At 43.2% G+C, this 19,613-nt stretch overlaps 1 protein-coding gene across 4 annotated transcripts in view; it reads right to left on the bottom strand.

The window, feature by feature from the left end:
• The window catches only part of MICU3 (mitochondrial calcium uptake family member 3), an 81,302-nt gene extending 71,379 nt beyond the window's left edge, over nt 1-9,923 (bottom strand). For all 4 annotated transcript variants that reach the window (XM_024193316.3, XM_024193325.3, XM_024193309.2 and 1 more), the window contains exons 1-2: nt 9,797-9,923; nt 4,501-4,532 (exon numbers count right to left, since the gene is read on the bottom strand). In XM_024193316.3, coding sequence (XP_024049084.1) covers nt 4,501-4,532; nt 9,797-9,845 — 81 coding nt within the window. In that variant the 5' untranslated portion in view covers nt 9,846-9,923. The remainder of the gene's footprint in view (nt 1-4,500; nt 4,533-9,796) is intronic.
• Nucleotides 9,924-19,613: the final 9,690 nt, after the last annotated feature.

Consider the following 19,613-nt stretch of genomic DNA (forward strand, 5'->3'; position numbering starts at 1 on the left):
CCCAGACTCCTTGTATTCGTGCACAAGTATCTCAGTTGTTTCCCTTAGAACTCACATAGTTTTCTAGCCAAACTAGAAATAGTCCTTTCACTAATTGTATCACCCACCTGACTACTATTCCAGTTGATATTTGTACTTTATTTCTCTTTGCTGTCCATACTCTTATCTTCTGGTGTTCCTTTACCTCTTACATCTTCATTTAGCTGATTTTCCTCCTCCTGTGTATTGAAGTCAGGCATGGAGATTACACCAATCTCCCACAGCCTCCTTCCCACATTTTCTAGTTTAAAGTCCTTCTTAACTACTGTGTCAGCCTTGATCCCAAAAGGTTAATACCCCAAGCACTCTAGTGGGGGGTCCATCAGGCGAGAATAGTCTTCCTCTGTGAATGCCTTGCAATGATTGATTAACCCCAAACCTTCCTCATAGCACTAATCCTTGAGCCACTTGTTGATCTTAATTATTTTGCTACACATTCACTCTCCTTCTGTAGGGTCCAGAAGTATCCCACTGAAAGTCATCTGAGCTTCCACTTCTTTGAGCATCTTACCAAGCCTAACATAACTGTCCTGGATCCATTCCAGTGGGAATCTAACAGTATCATTCATCCCAATATGCAGCACACTTGATGGATTTTTCCCCACTCCCATCAGGATCCTTTCCAATCTCAAATCCACATCTCATATCCTTGCTCCTGGCAGATAAAACACTCTTCTGTTCTCTGGATATGGTCTGGTGACAGGCCTGTCGTTTCTTCTCAGTATGGAGTGGAGTCCCCAGTGACAGTCTCTTCCTGGTTTTGGTATAAATCTGTCTTATGTTCTCTCTCACAGTCACCTGTAAAACATCCTCATTTTATCTTGGGTTCTAGTCCATGACTATCTCCATTGTCTCTTCCTCCCTTATGCATAGACTCGCTTCCCTTCTCTTCTTCTGCACCACCACAACTTCTGTCTGTTTCTCTTCCTCATTCTCCAGTGCAGTAAACTTGTTGTTCAACTCTATTTCACCTCCACTAGCCAGTCTCTTCTTCTGCATTGCCCTTGTGGTCATGTTCTTCAATGGATCACCCTCCGCTTCTGGCAGTTCGCCTTCCAGGTCCTTTTGTTCAGCAGTTGTCCGCAAATCTTGAGTTGTCTGAACCACCTCGTCTCCATTATAACTTCAAATCCCTGTCTGAATTCCATCATCATCTAATCTCGAATCCTTGGATCTTTTCTGCCAGGAATTCTAACTGGCGACATTTCATGCATAAGTAGCTTCCATCAGATACCCGCTCTAGGATTATGTATGACCCAGTTTGCACATCCAACCATCTTCATGTCATCTCCTCTTCAGATCAGTTCTAATGTTGCATCAGTAGCCATCATCTTCTCTTTCTAGTCCCTACTCCTAGAAAAAAAAAAAAAGACAAAAAACCTCCCACCTACAAACTCCCACAGAAACTCAGCTGTTAGCTGCTCCAATATTAACCAATGACTTGCTTTTAAACTAGTCAAAATAGGGCCAGGTCTACACTCAAAAGTTAAGTCGACCCTACTACATTGCTCAGGAGTGTAGACAGCATTAGGTTGACAGAAGAATTCTTCCATTGACCTGGCTACTGCCTCTCGGAGAGGTGGATTAGCTACACCAATGGAAGAACCCCTCCCAGTACTATAGCAAGTGTCTACACTGAAGTACTAGACTGGCAAAGCAGTAGTGCTGCAGCTGTGATGCTGTAGCATTTCAAGTGTAGACAAGTCCTAGGTCAGCACTACCCCCTTGTTAAGGGCTATCAGCAACCATTGGATCAAGTCACACACTTGGAACAGCTCACTCACAAATCAAAACTACACGTCCAGAACACAAAATCACCACTCGCCTCTCAGGGAAAACTCCCACAGAAACTCCACTGATAGCTGCTAGTTGTTCACTACCAATGTAAGGCACACTGTTGTAACACTACAGTGGTGGGTAAATACTAATGATTGCTAAGATTGGGTAAAACATGATCAACAGTTTTTATATTATAAAAATAAATAAAAATGAACGGTTTATTTTTTTCATAAGCCTTGAAATTGGAAATGTAAATACTTGGATGAATGTACTGAAATATACAGTGAATAAATACAAAAAGACAATTTTCCATTGTGGTTTCTGCAAATATGGTTGTATTTTTGCTGAAATGTTATTCTGCGACTCCTGCAGTACTTTGAAATAGTTTTCCTACACGAACAGAGATCATGGAGTAATTCTTCTTTCAACAATAGATATTAACAGGAATGGAGGGAGACAGCTGCTGAAGGCAATATTTGCTGCTGAAGAAAGTCTTGGGAGACTCATGGGGATGGAGCTAGGGACAAGCTCCTTGCAACCAGTCTGAGAAGCAGGAAATAAGTATCTTTTGCTCCCTCAAAGACATCAACCTGTTGGAGGAGATGGGGCACAAGTACCCATTACACTTAAAGAACAGTGTATCTAGCCTCCATAAACTTCCACACAGCCATGGGGCAGGGAAGCAGCAGGAGTAGATTACAATGTAACCAGTTTTGCAGTTAGATTAAGGAACTCCTTAGGACATTCCTCCTCATGGTTTTGTGAGAGTCATTAAGAGGGTGTAGAAGGAAAAGAGTCATTTGTTCCCCAAACTCTCTAGCCTGGCTAGGTGAAGTCAGAACACAGGTGCTTGTTCTCCTGACCCCACATGGATCTTTTTTAGCTGCAAATACTGCATCCTGGGAGGAGGTAACAAAACAACAAAAAAGCCAGAGTCCAGCCCTGCTTAAAAGCGTGTAAACTTCCAACTATAAATTGGTCACCTGATCTGAAAAAATGCACTTGGGCCATATCATACTGTTTCTATTCTTGATTAATCTTTTGAAGACTGAATAAAATCAAAGCACCTTACTCAATTACCCAATTAGTTTTGAATTCTGAGTAAGATGCTCTAGAATGGAATGACTAATATGAGAACTAGAAACGGCTAGTTATTTCAAATGATTAGACAATTCAATGTGACATGTCTAAAAGTTATCTGAACCATTGACAGCCTGATTTTTGTAATTACAAAGTTAAAAACAAATGGCAGTGGGGGAAGAGACTAAGCATGCCAGCCTCTCATCCCCCACCCTATCTCCTGCACAGCTAGAAAGCAGTGGAAGGGGTACCCTCCCCTCTCATCAATACAGAGCAGGTAGCCCCAAGGCAACTCCCACAGGCAGATTTAGCCCTTAGGAGAAGTAGACTTTGACAAACTCAGCAACCTGGTGATGTCATAAGAGTTCTGTAGGCAGGTGACCCCATTGTAATACATAGTACTTCTAAACCTCATTATTTCCTTTAGGTCAGTGCTTCTCAAAGCCAGTTCGCCGCTTGTTCAGGGAAAGCCCCTGGCGGTCCAGGCCGGTTTGTTTACCTGCCCCGTCCACAGGTTCGGCCGATCGCGGCTCCCACTGGCTGCGGTTCGCCGCTCCAGGCCAATGGGGGCTGCGGGAAGGGCGGCCAGCATATCCCTCGGCCTGCGCCGCTTCCCGCAGCCCCCATTGGCCTGGAACGGCGAACCGCGGCCAGTGGGAGCCGCGATCGGCCGAACCTGTGGACGGGGCAGGTAAACAAACCGGACCGGACCAGCAGGGGCTTTCCCTGAACAAGCGGCAGACCGGCTTTGAGAAGCACTGCTTTAGGTGACTATGGGATCTTGGAAAGTTAGTCTCACTCACTCCTTCCTCCCAGTACATGGTATATGGATTAACATGGAGTCTTACATAGAACAGAACAGGCTCATGTTTTTTTTACATGCTGCTTAATCAAGCCTTTCAGAATTCTATTTGTCTACTTACTGGGATAAGTAACTTTTTACCACCACAAAAATAGTGGTAAGAAGATTTTGTGCCCAAACTAGTACATTTTTAAGACAATTTTGCAAGTCTGCTCCTTTTAAATTATTGTTCACTCATTGCCTTATATTCAGCTAGAGACCAGTGAACAGCATCCATATCAGCTTTGGGCTTGTCTACACTTAAAATGCTGCAGCTGTGCCACTGTAACACTTTAGTGTAGATACTACCTAAGCTGACAGGAAGGGTTCTCCCATCAGCATAGGTAATCCACCTTCCGTTGACTCAGCACTGTCCACGTGGGGATTTAGGTCATTTTAACTATGCTGTTAAAGGGTGTGGATTTTTCACACCCCAAGTGACACAGTTAGGCCATCCTAATTTTCTAGCATAGACTTGGCTTTGAAGGAATAATTAAGCATTAGAGCAAGCAATCCTTTTACTAGAGACCAAGTGACTATTGTGACATTCCAAGAAGCAGAAGAGGAAGTGTCTCGGTGTTTTGGGTTTTTTTTTTGAAAAATCTGGGATTTATTAAAAAAAAACACCACCAAAATCCCACCCATAAAAACAAAATTGTCTAATCCTTTCTCCTTGTGGTTGCAAGTTTATAGCATATATTTACTTAACTCATATCTGGAGAAATCTAAGGTTGCAAGATACAGAAGGAACTATTGCTCACCTGTTTTGAAAGGGACCTCCACTTTTTAGCACCTGAAATGAGGGAGAAAAATTAATGTAATGGAATGGAATCAGTTAATGATTTATCCCCCTGGAAGGTACATATGAACCTCTTTCTTTTGATCATATATATGGGTGTCAGGAAGATGGGCTCACCCACGCCCCCAGATCACCTCATACTACAATCACAGCTCTGCCAAGCTTCTCCAACTCATACCTCCATCATTCAATATAGCTACACCTAACAGTGAATGCAGCTGTAGTTGATACAAACTCCACACAGTGGCTATTGTCAGCTCCAGGAGAGCAGAGATAAGGTTGCACAGACATGTACCTTAACCCCATTTTCTGGTTTTCCAAAATTAGAGTTTTGCTGAACTCAATGTTCTGGAAGAGCAAGAGATACCACTGGTCAACCTTAACTTTGCACTCATGGAGTTTTTTGTCAGAATTGTATAGCAATTAGACACAGCAGCTACAATGGAATTTAATTAATTCCTCATATTGAGATTTGAACATGACAACTTGGTTATGTTCATACCTCAGAAAGTCTGTGACAACACCACCATCCCCATAAGGTTTGGTATTATCAAGCCAAACATGTAGCAAGCTGGACAGTTCTTCATGTAACTTTGTGTTTAAAATCTTAAATCTGGATTACAGCCATCTCTCTACTGTACATCTTTTAAAAAGTCAACTCATTCTGATATAGGCTGATTTGCATTTGTATTAGTTTGGGGAGGGGGAAGAGCAAGGACAGAAGAGTATTTTGAACAGAAAACATTTGTCAATCATGAGACATTAGTTTAGAATGGCAAGCTTGCCATTCTAGACAAGCAAGTGGAATTTTACATTGGGCACGTGAACACACACAAACTCTACAGCTCAGCATTTGGCTGTCTATAATTTTTGTTGAGTCAGATCAGAAGTTAAAAGAGAGCAAAACACAATTCTATTTCTTCCTCTTTCCAAAGTTTTTTTGAAAGTGTAAACATGTATCCAGGTGATTAAAAATCATAGCATTACAAGCTTGACTTCTCACAAACAGTTTCAGATAATACACTATGATTTATTTCATAAACCCAATCCTTCACTAGAAATATAGGAATATAATTTTAAAGCTAATTATAGCTTTTGTTTTATACTATAATTTTATTACAACTGTCTAAAGTTAAATGTTTAGTTATGAAAAATATTTCACATTTTTACCATACTACTATTATCCAATGTTCAGTCACTGTTTAATCAAAAAGGAAGTAAACACACTCTTGACTTTTGCAGGGTTTATAAGATTTCCAGGGTAAGTCAATCACAATAGCTGTATTTATTCTACCAGAAATCTCATCCAAGTCTAGTATTATTAGCTTTTCTATATAGCAAAAGTAAATAGCTACTACTATTACTCTTAAAAGGGCACTTTTGCTTTCTGACAAAACTCAAGGCTCTTCTAGTGTTCATTCACTGATAGTTTAAGTGTGAGTTCTGCCCTCCTATGTTCTCCATAAGATATATGAACAGCCCTTACAGGCCCAAATCCATAGCAAGTTTAAAGCAAAAAAAATGCAAGACATGATTTTATTTAATATTTAATCTTTGATTCAAAAAGTCATCTTTCCATGTAATTCTATATTCAATAGAACAGGGCAGACAGCTAGTAATCTCTTCAAAATGATAACAGTAGGAATAATAATAGTAACACAAATAATTAATTACTTTACATCTTCACAGCTATATACAAATTTTAATTAATTAAATGCTCACAACACCTCTGTGAAATATTAGTTCAGTTTACAGAAAAGGAAACAGACCCAGAAACATTACAATAGCTGTGTTCCACGTAGCAAATCCAGTGGCACATCCAGAATCCACACAGCAAATGAGGGAGTAAAAGATTAGAACTCAAATGTTCATGGAATCAGAAGCTGGAAATGGGAAAGATCTAATACCTGACAGTCATCTAGTCCTTCCCCCCCCATGGCAATGCTCACTATTGTACATTTGCTAGCCTTTCCCCTCTCTAATTTTAAAATAACCCAAACAGCAGGGCTACCACCTTAATTTCATCCTCTTACATTTAGCCACACACTCTTACGCTATCCCTGTAATAATTACTTTCAGTTCTGAAGTCTCCTAATGCTACTAGTTTTGTAAAGTTAATCAACAAGTCTGACTGCATCCCTAAGGGTTTATAGATTAGCAGGATGTGCAGATTAGTACTGTCTCTGGCCTCAGAGATTAACTACATGCATTCAAAAGATTTTGATTCAAATAAGGTTTACTGAATTTGAGCTCAGAATGGAAAAACGGCTACTCCACTTCAGATTCTCCTCCCTTGGTGTATGTCAATAGCATATCCTGGGAGAGCTAACACTGGACTTGCAATATCAGCCAGGTGGACTTCTGCAACAGAGATTAGGTAATGCACCTCACTGGCAATAATATCATGGACCGTGAATGATGTAAGGCTTGATCCTATGCTATCAGAATCAATGGGACTTTTGCATTGATTTCAATAGTAGGAGGATCAAGCCCTTATTGACTAGAGATCTTATGTTGAGGATGAAATCCTTGTGTTTATCTATTTTGGATCCATGTGTGGTAGCTGGCTGCTTATTGCACCAGATTGGAAGTAGTAGTGTCTGGTGATCTTCTTTCCAAGCTTTTGCTAATGTTCTCTATTTCTTTTTCCTTATATGATTTATACTGTGGAGGATGATTATAGGAAGCATGCTTAATTGGCAATGACAGGAATTAACAGTGTGTTGGATAACTAGTGTGTCGCCAAACTACTCAACTCCCAGAATGACTGAGTGAAAGTGAACTGTTGGAGAGATCTGGAGCTGCAACAGCTGTTCAAGATATGATACATGTGCTCAGCACCCCTGAGTACTGTGTTATTGCTATACTGTGGGAAGCCTCTACTTCAGAGTATCTGAAAGTGGTGTTGCAAGTGGGTGGCTTTATATAAAGTGAGGCATTAGTCTGTTTGGAGGATGGTAGAGGAGTAGCCGCCTAAATCCTGATGTAAAGCTGGTACTTGATGTTGTCAGAGATGTCAACCTTGCTCTGAGACTTTTAGGGATGTTAATTTAAAAAAAAGGGAGGAATTAGGGAGGTTGCTTGGACCTCTCCCCTCTCCTAGCCTCCCCGTGGGGAAATCAGGACGTCTCCCTCCTCCCCTTCCTATCTAGGTCAAGGGGGGAGCCTGGGTCCACTCCTCATTGCGCTCCTGACTCCCACTTCCAAACAGGGAGAAGGAGAGGATCAACCCTTGGAAAGCTGCCCTTCTATGCCACTAGGACTCTTTATTATGTTGACCAGCCCCGGGCCTGGATCTCCTTCCTGGGATGATCCTTGTCCTCTTCTCACGCCTGTCATTTTTCTTCTCTTTTCCTCCACCATCGCTGCCTCCTCTGGCTTCTCCTTCTCTGCAAACTGTGTAGTGAGAATCTACACGGTGATTGTCAGTGGGGTTGAGGCACTGGATTCACCACCAAAGCCTCTGACTGCATGTTGAGTCCTAACTGCCCTCTGTGGACTCTGCTGGCTCACTCTAGGTGCCTAGAGTGTCTTACTGTAGTTGGGCAAGGTCCACACAGAGCAGTTAGAGTGCAACATACAGCCTGTGGCTTGGATGGTGAATCCAGCAGCGCCCCAACCCATTCAAAATCATTGCAGCTTACTTCCTATCAGACTGTCACTGCATAGTTTGCGCATATGCCAGGATTACTGAAAATCAGGGATGATTGGCATCTCTGCATTGTGAAAGGGGCTCCAATTTATTTCCTCTAAGTCAGGGAAAGGTTGGGGAGGGACAAGAAAGAAAGAAAATGTTAAATGCTGCTTCCTGGGTCAAAACTTCAAAGTTTTGGAAGTTCAGCTGATGTGCTGGTTCTTGGCAATGGATGGGGGTCTCTGGGCTACTCTCTGCTGAGAGGGTGGAGGTATTCCATCGACTTAGTCCTCATTAGTGGAAGGACATTATATCTTTTTTCTAGAGTTGTCATGGTAGATGAGGAAATATCTTTTATTGGACCACCTTCTGTTGGTGAGAGAGACACGCTTTCGAACTTACACAAAGATCACCAACTTTGTCTCTCTAATATCCTGGGACCAACCTGGCTACAACACTGCAAACTTCAAGAGTTGTAGCAGTTTTGATATCATTTGATTCAGACAGCTGCAGCCTCTCTTGTGCTGTTGCTGCTAAGAGAAAAGGGAAGGAAACTGTAGTCTGCACAGAGTCTTTCAAGCTCTACTTAAGCTGTATTAACTGGTTTTGCCAGTTCCCTGGTGATGGTTTCAGCACTCTTTGTGCTGTTGACTTTAGAAAGAGGGACTTTGACAACAACTCAAGTCAGTTATCATAAATCACTCCTAAGCAACACAAGGCATTCACTTTTCCCAGGAGTTGTGAATGTTGCCACCAGAGCTCAGCATTCCAAGTTTGAGAGCCAGAAAATCAAGCCAGTTAAGAATGTTCTGTGTTTGTACAGTGCCTAGTACCCTGGAGTGCTGGTCCATGATTAGGGATCATAGGCATTACAGTAATACAAATATTATAATAATAAATATATAGTAATGTTGTGTCCTACTACTCAGTCTGCCTGTGCATTTATCTTATTGGTGTTGAAACTGACATTTATAACAAACCAACTGAAGATGTGTGTGAAAAAGTGGAAAATAAACTATCAGGGAGCTTCTTCTGTGAATTTGTAAATGGAGAAAACTGATTCCCGCAGGGTCTGAGGTTCTTGCTCAGAGTGTTATTTGCTCTTTGGCCATGAGATGCCTTACACAATCTTGAAAGAGTAAAAAATAAAAACAAAATAGATGACAATTTAAAATGGTGAAAACTGCGATACAAAACTGTCCTAGACAGTGCACAGGAAAAAAGCACTATCTATACCGAAAAGGACACAAGAGTTCTACAGCAGTACTAGCATATTCAAAAAGAAGCTGGAATTGAAATTGTTAGTACAAATGGACTTCAAATTTTGCATGCCTATTATGCAAGGTGTGAACTATAAGACAATACAAAATGTTTAACTAAAGACTTCTAAGGGATTAAAAAGGAATTACAAAATTGGCTTTAAGGGCAATCAGTATGAGAAACCCTACAAACCTTCTGGATAGCATTAAAATGAATTCTGGAATTCTCCATTCTCCTTTTGGATCCTCAACAGTTCCTTTTCACATCAAGTAAAACAGAAACAGTAACTTAAAATAAGTTGAAAGATAACATGCATCATCAGCATTTAACACAGGAACTTCATCCATACAAAAATCCTACTTACGTTTGGGTGCATCACTTGTAACAGACTGAATGAAGTCATGTGGGGTCATATATAATTGGCCTTCAAATTCTAAACTGGCAAATATACGAAACCGTTGCTCTCGAGAAGTTGCATAAAGGTCCAGATCTTCAAAGTCTGATCTGCTTTCTGCGATCTTAACAGACAAAAAGAAAATATGAAGGAAAAGTTGTTCTATTGCATTCACCAATGTCTTCAAGACTCACTATAAAGCAAGTTGTAAATGGAAAAGGTGTAAAGTTAAATGCATGCATAAAAGTTTTGCAGGATAAGGGCCTAAGGTTACCAACAGGGTCCTATTAATTTTATTTTCAACCCCCTGTAAGTTTCAACAACAAACGTCCTTTAGACATGAAAACTGGCAATCTTAGGACAAGTCTACACTTAAAATGCTGCATCAGCGCAGCCTCACTGATGCAACTGCACCGTTGTAGTGCTTTAATGAAGACACTCTATGCAGAGGGGAGAGAGCTCTTTCATTGGTCTAGTTAATCCACCTCCTGGAGAGATGGCAGCTATGTTGATGGGAGAAGTTCTTCTGTCTAAATAGTGCTCTCTACACAGGGGGTTAGATCAGTATAACTATGTCGCTCAGGGATATAGACCAGACCTTACTCTCAGACAAGAGGAAAACTTTCACTATATATTTGGAGAGAAAAGTTCAAGAGTACCTTTGTTTGAAAAACTCACAAAAGTCTAACTATAACTGGAAGACAGCTTGGGAATCAAACTTCAGATAATACTTAAAACTTGTACACAGGACAGTTTGAAAGAAAACATGCAATGGGAAGGGAAGAAAATACTATTTTTTTTTTCATTACTTCCATGTGTAAAGTGCAAGTGTGGACAATTTCATATGCAAAAGGTTCTACAGGTGTAAAATTTCTATGGATATCCTGGATTCAATAGCTAGTACTATCAATACTGCTATACTTTGTGAGGAACAAACAGAACTCCTCTAAAGTTAAGAAACCGCTTAAATGGCATAACTTCATATGAAGTTCTGAAGTTTGTAAATGCGTGGAGTACTTGAACTCTTGGGATACTGCCAAAGACCTTTCATCTCATCCTGTGGCTGCAGGTGGACATTCCAACCCCTCAACGCTCTCTCTCTCTCTCTCTCACACACACACACACACACACACACACACACACGTATTTGTGTTGATTGGCATATTGCTACTATCAATTGACTCTATAACTAACTAGAGTAAAATCCCAAAGGATATCAATCCTCATGGTTCTCTTTTCTATTTTGCACAGTTTAATCTGATAATAGAATATTGGTTTTGTGGGACATGCACATGCACCCCTAACTGCCAGCTGCTGCTTGTAAACATTCCTTGGCCATGTAGCTAGACACACGCTTCTATGGAGGCAATATCAAGAAGGAAAAACTAGTATTTCAACCTGTTCATCACAAATGCAGAGAAAAACAACAGCTTAAAAAGGAAGAGCAATGATACAGTTAACTTTTACTAATATTTAAAAATCAGAAAGCAATATCCAAGCAACAAAAAAGCTATAATGTCACTCTAACCTTTTATTCATTTCACAGACATACCATTTAGTTAGTTTTGTCACCTAAACAATTTTGAAACTATTAAGTCAAAGACAACAATTAACAGATCTTAAACAGTAGTTCTTTTTTTTTTAAAACCACCCAAGAAACTAGCCACATAAAGTATGTTTTTAGAGAGGAGTCCGACAAAGGGAACAAGCTTAAGAGATGTTTGCAGTTAGCATCCACCTAACTACAAATGGAAGGTATTTTTTCAGAAAGCTTTGTAAATGTGAGGTTTAGATTTCAGTGATTGAAAGGAAAAGACATGTTTACTGGGTGGTCACAAATGTAGGCTTTCTTGAGTTCTGATTTCAAACATGTAAACATTTAGTCACCTGAAAAAGTCACACACAAGTAAAACTACAGGGGTGAAATAAAACCAAGCTGCCTCTGACTTGTAGCCCTCCCAATGACTAAATGTTTAAATTGGTGTAGTAGACCAGCTGCAGGGCTGGGCTCATAAATGGCTGAGTGTCAACAATTGGTTGAAAATTTCCCTTTGGGGACACATGACAAGAGTTACCTTGGACTGTAGGTCAGAAATAAAACAAACCAAACAGCCAAAAATAAAATACATATACAAATAAAAATTCAACCTCATTAGGGACAATCTAGATGAAGTTGCTGTCAATTTTTTCAATTTCTACACTTGTCGATATGCTAAACAAGGGTCCTGTACAAGTATCACCACAGATTTAGCTTGCAAGACTGTATGCAGTCACTTGTTATGCTGCCTCCTCAGTTCTTAGCAGAAGTTAAAATAATTGGCTATGTAAAGCTATTCTATCACTTGGCAAAATAGGTGAGAAACTTTTTGTGATCTGAAGGAAATAATCCATAATCCATGTTGAGAAGGAGGAAGGAGACACTGTATGCAGACCCCATTTACTGAAGAAAAAACAGTAAGTGCATCAAGTATTTGCTTCTGCCAATTGTTAACAAGTTCTGTGAAAGTGAACTTCTTACTAATCACTTTTTTCTCAGCTCCAGGAGAACTCACAAACTGCAAAATTAGCAAACTAATAAATTTCTCAGTATCAGAGACTCTATTAGGTTGAAAGAAAGTCTATAATCCATACAGTAGTATCATGCAATTCAAAATATTTTTATTTTTAGAAGTCATTGTTTCAAACCAAGATTACAAGGGTTATCAGTCCCCCCCTACCCTCCCATGAAGAAAGTGAAGCTGCTTGACCCTCTTTACTGGAGATCCCTGTCTGTGTGTGTAAGGCATATTTAATAGTATTCTGGGGACAAACAAGAGCCCTTCTGTGCAGTGCAAACCACACACACAGGGCTCTTTCCAGAAGGCCCAAATATTTTCTACATTTTAGATTAGCATTTCTATATTTTTTAAAATATATCAAAACAGTCAAATTTAATTTAGAAAAAATGTTTGCTACATACAAAGTAATAGTTTATCAGAACTGCCACTAAGAATTTTTTTTTTTAAGATCACATATACACTGACATTACAGTCCTGAGAAGTGACGGTAGTTGTGGCATTTTGGGGTTCCAAGTTTTAACATTTTCCAATGATTTCCAAATCAAATGTACAAGGATAAGATGTTTTTTCTAACTGCCTGCCCTGCAAAGTTACTGTGGGATGAGAATGGAAAGCTGGGTTCTTTCCTTCTTGGACATCCATCAGCAGTAATAAAAGATCCTGCAGGCCAAATTGTACTCTCAAATTATACACGTGCAAATCAGTTGCATTCAGGTTACGCTTTCAGTGAAATTTGTGCAACCTATCCTCTTCAGTGCGTTTACACAGATGTAACAGATTATCCCTGCAATCAGAGTTTTAGTTAACAATTCTGTTTATGATACACATGAAAAAAAGAGAACCCAGCTCATTCCCTCTTAGTTTGTGCAACTTCTGCAGGGCTAAAGAGAGTGGACAATTATTTTTATCTCTAGTATTAGCAGATATAATTCTGAATACACACAGGAAACAAGCACAAGTGCCATTTTTGCCCACTCATCTTTCACAGTAGGGTTGCATCTTAAGAATTTACTAAACAAGTATAATCATAACAGATCACAGTGACTCAAGAGGATCTATGGATAATGGATCACTTAGGAAGTTTTAGCATACTTTTCTATTCAGGTGCAGTACTTGGAGGATATGTTGAGGTTCCGTGCACTTTGAGGCAATTCAGACCATCTCAAGTAGTGTTGCTTATGTTTCCATGGAGACACTTCCAATAGTATTTACTGCATTGTCAGACACATACTTTAACATTTCTTAAGTGCTGAGTGCTACAATAAAAATAAAGTGACACACAGTATGCAAGAAAGTTTTAAGACATGCTTGAATTTAACTCATGTCACTTCTTAGCCCTGCAAGATCTTAAATGACAATGGTGAAATCTTGTTCCACTGACATCAATGGGGGGCATGGATCAGAATTCACGTTGCACTCCCTGTCAGTATCCGGCCCAGGCCGAGGAAGCTAATGATCCAACCAGTGGACCAAATTCGGAGATGAATCCTGGTCACACGCCACCTGAGGCGCACTGCGCATACACTAAGAAGACTGAAGTCAATGGGAGTTTTGCCACTGACTTCAATGGAACTAGGATTTCACCCTATATATGTTGCAATACTTAGACATTTTGTTTTGTGAATTAAGAGCAATACCCATTACTATGAATGTAGTTGCTTCCATTTTTCAGATTAGAACCAAAATACGTTTTACATCTGCCTACAAGCCTATAACAGCAGCCTAATCTACTGTACTGGTATACTGGCTTTCATAGATTCATTTATTATGTATTCGTGTACTATTTATTTATACATATAGTCGGAAACTAGGTAGAATTTTGTCTGGGAAAGATTCCAGTCAGACACTTTATAGTGAAGGAGAGACAAAATATCTTTAGGAATACATATTGTTTTCCTTATTTAAACAGAGTTCAGTGTTAGAAGAAAGCAATTCTTTCTGCAATTCTTTACCAAGTCACAATACATTTTTCACACTTAGGGTATGTCTACACTACGGGATTAATCCGAATTTAGATAATTCGAATTTGGGAAACAGGTTGTATAAATTCGATTGTATGCGGACACACTAAGCACATTAATTCGGCGGTGTGCGTCCATGTACCGGGGCTAGCGTCGATTTCTGGAGCGTTGCACTGTGGGTAGCTATCCCATAGCTATCCCATAGTTCCCGCAGTCTCCCCTGCCCATTGGAATTCTGGGTTGAGATCCCAGTGCCTGATGGGACCAAAACATTGTCGCAGGTGGTTCTGGGTACAGCCTCACCCCTCCCTCCCTCCCCCCCTCCCTGCATGAAAGCAACGGACGGCAGACAACCATTTCGCGCCTTTTTTCCTGGGTGAACACTGCAAACTCCATACCACGGCAAGCATGGAGCCCGCTCAGCTCAAGACAGCAGTCATGAACATTGTAAATACCTCGCGCCTTATCGTGCAGTTTATGCTGAACAAGAACCTGGAAAACCAGGCGGAGAGGAGCAGGCAACAGCAGCGCGGTGACGACAGAGATGAGGATATAGACATGGAATTCTATCGAACCGTGGGACCCGGTGCTTTGGAGATCATGCTGTTAATGGGGCAGGTTATAGGCATGGAACGCCGATTCTGGGCCCGGGAAACAAGCACAGACTGGTGGGACCGCATAGTGTTGCAGGTGTGGGACGATTCCCAGTGGCTGCGGAACTTTCGCATGCGTAAGGGCACTTTCATGGAACTTTGTGACTTGCTTTCCCCTGCCCTGAAGTGCCAGAATACCAGGATGAGAGCAGCCCTCACAGTTGAGAAGCGAGTGGCAATAGCCCTGTGGAAGCTTGCAATGCCAGACAGCTACCGGTCAGTCGGGAATCAATTTGGAGTGGGCAAATCTACTGTGGGGGCTGCTGTGATGCAAGTAGCCAAAGCAATCACTGAGGTGCTGCTACACAAGCTAGTGACTCTGGGGGATGTGCAGGTCATAGTGGATGGCTTTGCTGCAATGGGATTCCCTAACTGTGGTGGGGCGATAGATGGAACCCACATCCCTATCTTGGCACCGGAGCACCAGGGTACCCAGTACGTAAACCGCAAGGGGTACTTTTCAATGGTGCTGCAAGCACCGGTGGATCACAAGGGACGTTTCACCGACATCAACGTGGGGTGGCCGGGAAGGGTTCATGATGCACACGTCTTCAGGAACACTAATCTGTTTAAACGGCTGCAGCAAGGGACTTACTTCCCGGACCAGAAAATAACCGTTGGGGATGTTGAAATGCCTATAGTTATCCTTGGGGACCCAGCCTACCCCTTAATGCCATGGCTCATGAAGCCATACACAGGCAGCCTGGACAGGAGTCAGGAGCTGTTTAACTACAGGCTGAGCAAGTGCAGAATGGTGGTAGAATGTGCATTAGGCCGTTTAAAAGCGCGCTGGAGATAGCTACTAACTCGCTCTGACCTCAGCCAAAGAAATCTCCCCATTGTTATTTCTGCTTGCTGTGTGCTCCACAATCTCTGTGAAAGTAAGGGGGAGACCTTTATGGCAGGGTGGGAGGCTGAGGCAAATCGCCTGGCTGCTGATTACACGCAGCCAGACACCAGGGCGATTAGAAGAACACACCAGGAAGCGCTGTGCATCAGAGAAGCTTTGAAAACCAGTTTCATGACTGGCCAGGCTACAGTGTGAAATTTCTGTTTGTTTCTCCCTTCATGAAAACCAGCCCCCTTTATTGACTCATTCATTCTCTGTAAGCAACCCACTCTCCCCCCAGCTTTCTTTCAAAGGTAATAAAGTCACTATCCTTTAAAAATCATGTATTCTTTATTAAGTGATTATAAACATAGGGAGAGAACCAAGAAGGTAATCTGGGTGAGGTTTGGGAGGAGGATAGGAGGGAAGTCTAAGGCCACTGATCAAATTCAATATAATGACAGCCTTTTGGTTGGGCTGTCCCCTGGGGTGGAGTGAGAGGGTGCACGGAGCCTCCCCCCCCCGCGTTCTTACACGTCTGGGTGAGGAGGATATGGAATATGGTGAGGGGGGAGGTAGGTTATACAGCGGCTGCAGCGGCAGTCTGTCATCCTGCTGCCGTTCCTGAAGCTCCACCAGACGGCGGAGCATGTCCGTTTGATCACGAAGCAGCCCCAGCGTTGCAGCCTGCCACCTCTCATCTCGAGTGTCCCTCAAGACCTCACGTTCACTGGCATCTTTCCTAAATTTAGATACAGTGTCCTTCCACTCATTCAAATGAGCTCTTTCATTGCGGGTGGATTTCATTATTTCTGTGAACATGTCATCTCGCGTCATCTTTCTACGACGCCTTATCTGAGATAGCCTTCTGGACGCAGGAGGGAGGCTTGAAACATTTGCAGCTGCTGGAGGGAGGGTTGAAAAAAAGTAGAGAAGTTTTTAAAATGATACATTTTACAGAACAATGCTTATACTCTTTCATGGTGAACACTATTCACATTACATAGCACATGTGATTTCAGTACAAGGTCGCATTTTCCATCTTAATATTGAGTGCCTGTGGCTTTGGTGTTAGAGATCACAGACGCAGGTCCGGGCAACAGAATTCAGCTTGCAGGCAGCCATGGTAAGCCATTGTCTTTCGGCTTCTGCGCCCTCCTTTCCAACATACCAATCAAAGCCTGTTGACTGCTGAGGTTTTCCTGTTAACCTTCAGCAGCAGAAAACAAACTAACCCCCCCAACATCCAATTCTCTGGGATGATCGCTGTATCCCTCCCCCCACCGCGTGGCAGGTATCAGGGAAGATCCCTGCAGAAACCAAACTAACCCCCCCGCCCCCCCCCCTCCCGCCATGAATTCCCTGGGATGATCGCTTTACCCTTCCCCCCACAGCGTGGCTGGTATCAGGGAAGATCCCTGCTAGCCAAACGCGAAAAGCTCTGGGCCAATTCCCCCCTCCTCCCCCCCCGCGCGCTTGGCTAACTGCAGGGAAGGATTTCTTATCAGCCACAGGCAAACAGCCCAGTAGGAACGGCCACCTCTGTCCCCTTAATTAAGTTCCCGTATTTCAAGCAGGTTACCATGAGCGATATCACTCTCCTGAGGATTACACAGCAAGATAAAGAACGGATGTTGCTTGAATGCCAGCAAACACCGGGACCATACGCTGCCAGGCTTTGTCAGGCAATGATACCAGATTACTTGCTGCAAGCATGGCGTGGTCAAGTGTCCTACCATGGAGGACGGAATAAAGCGGCACTGCCCAGAAACCTTGTGGCAAGGCTTTTGGAGTACCTCCAGGAGAGCTTCATGGAGATGTCCCTGGAGGATTTCCGCTCCATCCCCAGACACGTTAACAGACTTTTCCGGTAGCTGTACTGGCTGCGAATGCATCCCAAGTCCTCAGGGCAAAATAATCATTAAAAAACCTTGCTTTTAAACCATGTTTTATATTTTAAAAGGTAAACTCATCTGAGGTCCCTTCCATGGGGTCATGGTCTTGGCTACTGGCTTGGGAGGCTTGGGAGGGTACTTCAGTCAGGCTGAGAAAAAGCTCCTGGCTGTTGGGGAGAACGGAGTGCTGGGTGCTCTCTGCAAGATCGTCCTCCTCCTCCTCCTCTTCCCCATCCTCAGAATCCTCAGGTGTAGAGACTATCCCAGACCCGGTTTGCACGATCACAGGTGGGGTAGTGGTGGCGGCCCCCCCTAGAATTGCATGCAGCTCGGCGTAGAAGCGGCATGTCCGCGGCTCTGACCCGGAGCGACCGTTTGCCTCCTTTGTTTTTTGATAGGCTTGTCTGAGCTCCTTCACTTTCACGCGGCACTGATCTGAGTCCCTATTGTGGCCTCTCTCCATCATGCCCTTGGAGATTTTTTCAAAAGTTTTGGCATTTCGTCTCTTTGAACGAAGTTCTGCTAGCACTGAATCCTCTCCCCATACAGCGATCAGATCCAGTACCTCCCGTGCGGTCCATGCTGGTGCTCTTTTTCGATTATCAGCCTGCATGGTTACCTGTGCTGATGAGCTGAGGTATCTGTGGTATCTGTGGTCACCTGTGCTCTCCACGCTGGGCAAACAGGAAATGAAATTCAAATTTTCCTGGGTCTTTTCCTGTCTACCTGGTCAGTGCATGCGAGTTCACATTGCTGTCCAGAGAGGTCACAATGGTGCACTGTGGGACAGCTCTCGGAGGCCAATACCATCGATTTGTGGCCACACTAACCCTAATTCGAATTAACAAAATCGATTTTGGCACTACTCCGCTCGTCGAGGTGGAGTACAGAAATCGATTTTAAGCGCCCTTTAATTCGAACTAAATGGCTCCGTTGTGTGGACGGGTGAAGGGTTAATTAGAATTAACACTGCTAAATCCGAATTAATCCCGTAGTGTAGACCAGGCCTATATCTTGCTTATAAAGCCTCTAAATATTAAGAATGGGTGAACAGGTTTGCTAAAAAAAATTCCAGACCGATCTTCAGGTACAGCCTCAACCCAACCTTTTTAAAAGTTCATTAAAGGGATCCCCTCTCCCAACATTCTCCATTACTTGCATATATTACCCATCCTCCCCGTCATTAGAAGATCCCATCCCTGACAATTTTAGTTATGCTTAAGACTACATTTTAGTCACTCGTATTTTTAGTAAAAGTCATGGACAGGTCACCGGCAGTAAACAAAAATTCATGACCTGTGACTGGTCTATGACTTCTACTATATACCCCATACTAAATCTTGGGGAGGGGGACAGCCCGGGGGTGCCACGGGTTCTCAGGGAGGTGGCCCAGTGGGTGCTTGGGGTAGGGGGCAGGCCGTGGCAGGCAGTCCGGGACCCTCGCTGGTGCTGGGGCATTGGGGGGGGCGGGGGAGGCAGCGTGCAGCCCGAGACCTGTGCTGGTGCTGGGGGGGCCGGAGGGGTTGGTGGGAATGGCAGGCTCCCTACCCATGCCTCCCCGGAAGCGGCGACATCCCTCAGCTCCTAGGCAGATACGGAAGTGTGGCCACACAGTTCATGCGCTGCCTCCTCCCTGGGTGCCGGCTCCGCACATTGGTCGGGAACCACGACTAATGTGAGCTGCGGGGGCGGTGCCTGCAGGCGGAGGCAGTGCACACAGCCCCTTGGCCATGCCTCCCCCTAGGAGCTGAGGGATGTCGCCACTTCTGGGGAGCCCCCTCGAGGTAAGCGCTGTCCAGGGCCCTCACCCCTCCCGCACCCCAACCCTGAGCACCCCACCCAAACTCTTGCTGCTGTTGGGGGGGAGGGAGATGGGGGGGCGGTGGCCCAA

This window comes from Terrapene carolina, unplaced genomic scaffold (genome assembly GCF_002925995.2).
Source record: "Terrapene carolina triunguis isolate 2854851 unplaced genomic scaffold, T_m_triunguis-2.0 Scaffold66, whole genome shotgun sequence".
In the NCBI taxonomy this organism is placed as follows: domain Eukaryota; kingdom Metazoa; phylum Chordata; order Testudines; family Emydidae; genus Terrapene; species Terrapene triunguis.